General features: G+C 37.0%; 1 protein-coding gene across 1 annotated transcript in view; it reads right to left on the reverse strand.

Moving 5' to 3' along the window:
• Nucleotides 1–3,042, reverse strand: part of matr3l1.2 (matrin 3-like 1.2) — a 29,995-nt gene extending 26,953 nt beyond the window's left edge. Inside the window, exon 1 of the mRNA XM_047353542.1 lies at nucleotides 2,854–3,042. Within this exon, the coding sequence (XP_047209498.1) occupies nucleotides 2,854–3,036 (183 nt within the window). The 5' untranslated portion in view covers nucleotides 3,037–3,042. The remainder of the gene's footprint in view (nucleotides 1–2,853) is intronic.
• Between the last annotated feature and the right edge of the window lie 2,958 nt (nucleotides 3,043–6,000).

The raw sequence follows: 6,000 nt of genomic DNA on the forward strand, positions 1-6,000 counted from the left end.
CTCATAATCATATTTACTATGCCTCAAAATAATATGTTCTACATCTTCAGGGACACCACAGACATCACATTCATTAGATACACTTAGCCATTAAATAAAGAGTTGATTTGAAGCCCGATCGTAACCTTGAAAAAAATCACTTCCCCTCTTCTGCGCTTTCCTTCATCTTAATTGATTTCTGTATTTTGTAATAATGTCTTGCTTTAGTATCAGTGTCCCACCTGTCCTGCCATATATCCCTCACTACTGCTCTTATTAGTGATATAGCCTCACCTTTTCCAAACAGAACATTCATTATTTCATCAATTTTAGGTTTCAATGTTCTCTTTGCAATCTCATCTGCTTTTTCATTTCCCTCCACACCAACATGTGCAGGAACCCGGCAGAACCCAGGAACCCACCAGAATTGTACTACAATTCCAGTTCTTTGTATTCCTTAAAGTATAAATATTTCCATCAACAAATCATTTCTTGCTGATTCTTTTAAAATCAAAGTATTTAATGCTGCTGTAGAGTCTGAACAAATGTGTGCCCTATCAGGTTATACCTCTAACCATTGTTATCCTAAGATTATAGCAATGATTTCAGCTGTAAATACAGACAGTTTATCATTAAGTCTTATACATATTTCTACATTAAACTTCAGTATAAATACCCCAGAACCCACATGTCCATTCCCTGGATCTTTGGAACCGTCAGTAAATAATTACATGTAACTGTAATAATTTCTCTTCACATATTCTTGTGCCATACATGCAAAATTATTTACACTTCTTTTCCTTCTCTCCTCTTTTTCATAAGCTGTAAGTCGATACTGGGCAGAAGTCTCCACGTTGGAACATTTCCCCACACAGTGTTTGGTCCAAGGTATTTAAACCATATTTAGCTGCTATTGTATTAATATTCCACCAGGTTGTTCTTCTCCAGATCCCGTTTATTCCACCCAGTAAGCCAATGCCAGCTTTTAATGGTAACTCATCAGCTTCCACCAGTAGTGCATTGGTAAGAGTTGTTTTATTGCAGCTGTACTGAGTCTAAGCGCTCTAAACTGAATTCTGGTTAAAGTTTCCAGAGTACCCTTGGATGCTGCTCCATACACCATACATCCATAATCAACACATGATCTTATCAAAGCCCTAGAAATTCTTCTTCTTCTTCTCATTATTATTATTATTATTATAATTGGCAAAAAATAAACTGGTATGGAGTGTGGTTGATGATGGTTTAGTATCTCAAGTGTGTGTCTGAATATAGCTACTGTAAAATCAGATACTAATAATCAGTTGTTTTATTTATCAAAAAATATTTTGTATATGTCTGCTCCCTATGTTTATTTGCAATGTGTCTATTATGTTAAACCTTTTCAGATTCTCTCCTCATAAATATTTTTTCATGCTCATCTTTCTGATATTTCAATATAACATCTTGTATTGTTTCATCCTTCACTGTATTAAGTTTATGTATTTTAAAACGTGTATAATTAGGTCCAAGATGTCCAAATCTTACTCTTATTAAATATTCCTCTCTGCTCCTTCTTCCAGCTCTCATGTCTCCTCCTGCCTTGTTGATCCTATAAAACCAGTTTCTTTTTAATTCCATATCGCACCTTTTCTGCCATTCTTACTTGAGTTTTTTTATGATACTCCTTGCCTCTGATTTACTCGTATTTACTATAAATTTGATACGGCTAATTCAAGTTGCCTTCGTTTCAACCATCTCATTCCCTTTAATCCCATTAATATGAGCTGGTACCCTTAGAATTGCTATCGTTGAGCCCATCCTTCATATTCTGTTTAATGTTTGCAGTATTTCCAATACAATCTCTGTCCTGCTGTCGGGATGATTGTGTTTAAAACAATAATACAGAAGTGTTATATGTCTTCCACCCACTAAAAGGCTAAACAAACTACTAACATTCCTCCTATTTTTATTAGAAACTCTGGTACTATAAATGCATCTCCTATTTTTTCCTTTGTTTTTCATGAGTCTGTTTCAACCTGAATGTACTGATCATAATTATTAACATATTTCTGTACTGTATTTCAATTTAAAATGTTTTTTCCTGTTTCTTTTCCATTAATGTTATATCCACTGTTACCTCTAGTAAAGTCCAGGTTGGTTTAACTAATACAGGTGTAACCAATATAAATAAATGGTTACTAATGTTTCGCAAAGAAACGTTTTTCCGAACTCCCCTTGAATGCACCACAACTTTCTTAGGTCCCCTGAATGCATCATGCTGACCTGAGAAGGGGAAAAGAAAGTTGTAAACGAGGTACAGATTGAGTTGAGAAAAGTGTTAAAATCTACTTCGGATGAGTTTTAAGTTGGTGTTGCCCACCTTTCAGAACTTTACACCCAATCCAACCGTGTGGAGTGGGTTTGTTTATCCTTGAAATTACTATGAGTTAATTCATGTTAAGTAACATACTACCTTCACACGCTAAAAGCACCACTATGTTCTGTATATTGGGATGAAAATACTAAAACCAGTCGGAGCATTGAGCCAAATTGGTAAAGTTCAGTATTAAGTGTTATATTTGTGTTGTTAAGTGCAAAATCATTACAGACACACTGAAGAAATATGCACTTTCATGTTATTTATATTTGTGCCTTTTAAGCACTGTGTCATTTCAACCATTTCAATTCATAACTAAGCTCTGGTTTAAGGTTAAAGTTGAATGATTTGATTTAAATTGCATCTAAAATGTGATTAATAATGAACGATTTTTGTTGTAGGGCTATAAGAAATGCAGTTAGATTTTATAGAAGCAAAGGCAATGTTAAAACAGCAATTTAACTAGATTTTGAAATTTTGATGAGATCTCATTTAAAATTGAAACACTTGTTAACCTTTCCTGTTTCCGTCCCTGACCGTAGTCCGGTAACCAGGGGAGACGCTTCCTCCAGAGTTTCCTCGGGATTAACTTCCTCTGGAGCATGATGAAGGAACAGCATCAAAACACTGAGTTGTTGCTGAGATTCGGGTTTTTTAATGACTTTGCAGCACGTAAAACACCGGGCTAACACACTCATATACCGCCGCCCCGGTCGCCGTCTCTACCCCCACACACAAGAACACCGACCTCACTCCTTCACTCTTAATTCTCAGCTACGGCAGCGCACAGCGCCACCTCTTGTCCGGAGGAATGATGTCAACATCTCACATACACCCCACACTCTATGGAGGGCCGATACTGACAAAATTAAAAATAAAAGCAGAAATATATATATTTTGTTTTTCCTTTTCCTTACACATGCCTTTGTTGTTTTGACATTTCCTCGTCTCTCTCTTCCTTTACCGTATGCATTTCTGCTTCATTATGCAAATGAGGAGGGCTGCCTTCTTCTCTCCAGCTCCTCTCCTATTGGTCAATAACAGGAAGGAGGAGGATCCCTGTGCAGGCCGAGGGTGTGTTCCAATTCAGGGGCTGGATCCTTCCAAGTCCGTACTTGTGGGCTGATTACGTCACAGCGCGGCGCGTAAGGTCTGTCAGATGCTGCCGACAAATGTGTCCTTCTTTTGCCTGATTTGAAGGATGCGTTGTGAGTATCCTTCGCGGTCCATCTTTTCCCATAATTCATTGCGGGTCGAAGCGTTTTGGTCAAACAGGGAAGCCATGGCGGACCACAGTGGCAAAAGCTGTGAGTAAACTGTGAAAAATTACACTTTCTGTGACACAAATGAACTTTTACAATGTTTTTAGTGCGGGAATATAACTATGTAGACGTGAAAAATCTGCTTGATTTATCAAGACATCGCTTAATTTCAAACGTGCTCCGACATGTTCGGAGTTGTCCGCTCCCACCGTAGTAACTGCCGGTTTGCTTCGCCAGTCCTACTGGCGGTGGAGCGAGCTAGACCCGGTAGAGATCTGACCGGACTATCGGTACTGAGCTCCTGCTGCCAGTCATCACAGTGAACGTTAAACACAAGTGATTTCTAACAGTTTATGTTAGTATTATTTTAATGTATTGTGTCATTTGTTCATGTAAGTCGATTTGACATTACAGGTGATATTAAAGATAACCTGAATAAATTGATGATTTTATGTAATCTTACTGTATCGCTGGAGAGTGTGATAGAGAATAAATAAGCTTTTAAATATTCATTTTTGATGAAGAAATGTGCTATATGTGTTTTTAAAAGTATATTTATAATTCAGCTAGCATTATAATTCATGATTCCAGGTACAGCTGAAGAGAAATACACTTTCAAATGCAAGCAAATCTCAGTAAAGAAGTGAAAAGTTTGAAAGAACTTGTTTTAGACATTTGCATAGAAATATTTTAATATGTTCTGTAAATTAAGACAAATGTAAAATAAAAAAATACTTTTTTTTACACTGATATTAAGTAAGATGGTTTTTCTTGTTGTTTTTATTGTTTAGGTACAAAGCAGCAGACGGCCCAGTTTATGAAGCTCAGGGCTGAGAACCACCACCTTTTTACTGGAGCTAAAAACTCAGCCATCGTGGCTTGGAGGTACAATAACAACATTCTTTACAGTCAGTTTCTGTCCAGTTTCAATAACTCCTATCTTTCTAACTTTCATAAATATCCATCCATTGATTAACATACTTCTTTTGGTTTTCCCTCTTTCTTTTTGCTTGTTTAGGACAATTCAGGAGAAGATGGACCAACAGGTGAAGGTCAGCCCCTTGCAGGCCAAAACAATGTGGGACAATATGAAAAAGAAATATAAAGTTTGTTCAGAAGTTCTCATGTCACACACAAATAAAAAATATTTCTAAAAGTCTTGTTGGTTTCTCTGTTTAGTCAACTCTTCTTTTATTCCATCTAACTTTAGGATTGTAAGTATCCAGGGTCAGGAGAGGGAGTCAGTGAAAAGCCCACTGCTGCTACTTGGACCTGGTTTGTCCTTATGGATGAGATGTTGGGTCAGAGGTCTTCCACAACACCTCCTGTCCTGATTGCCTCCATCCCTGAGGACACTCCAGGGCCAAGCGGAGCGGTGGACAACCAGATGGAGAAGGAAGACAGAGAGCCAGCAGGAAGGGGTCAGAAAAGAAAGAGGGACAGAGATGATGGAGTTGATCAGGGAGGACATGAGGCTACAGAGAATGGACAGACTGTTTTCCATCTTAGAAAGAATGGTACTGAAATAAGGTGCTATATAAGAAATAATATTAAGTTTTGTTCAGATAGTTTCTTAAAGTTTTAAGCTGTTCTAATAAATTTCTAAATTGTTTTTGTCACCAATGTATTTTATTTCCATTTGATCTAACAATACATCAACTTCATTTAAATTTCTAAACACAGTTTATTTTGAAAATTACAAATAACATTTTAAACAGAATGTGGAAAGAAACAACATTCAAACAGATCAAGATTATAAGACAAAAGGCATAAAATAAAACTATGTACAAATATTTACAATGGAGACAGCAGGATCAACCTGAATGACTGATTCCTGGAAAAACCTCTTCAACAGAATAAAGAGGCAGAACAGAAAGTCTCTGACGATGTGGCTAAATATTTCACAAGGTCAGAGACTTGGATGGATGCTGCAACTGAGACCTTTGGTTTGTCTTTCTGGATGGTGAGCGAAGCATCACACAGGTGGTCTGCAGATGTTTGTGATTCCTCTTTCTGCTGTCCACGGTATCGTCCATCAAGTTTAAAGGGCTATATATATATATATATATATATATATATATATATATATATATATATATATACACTGCTGAAAAAAAATAAAGGGAAGACTTAAACAACACAATATAACTCCAAGTAAATCTAACTTCAGTGAAATCAAACTGTCCACTTAGGAAGCAACACTGATTAACAATCAATTTCACATCTTGTTGTTCAAATGAAAAAGACAACAGGGGGAAATCTTTGGTGATTAGCAAGACACTCAATAAAGGAGTGGTTCTGCAGGTGGGGACCACAGACCACTTCTCAGTACCGATGCTTTCTGGCTGATGTTTTGGTCACTTTTGAATGTTGGTGGTGCTTTCACACTCGTGGTAGCAT

Source organism: Girardinichthys multiradiatus, chromosome 23, assembly GCF_021462225.1.
Source record: "Girardinichthys multiradiatus isolate DD_20200921_A chromosome 23, DD_fGirMul_XY1, whole genome shotgun sequence".
Taxonomy (NCBI): domain Eukaryota; kingdom Metazoa; phylum Chordata; class Actinopteri; order Cyprinodontiformes; family Goodeidae; genus Girardinichthys; species Girardinichthys multiradiatus.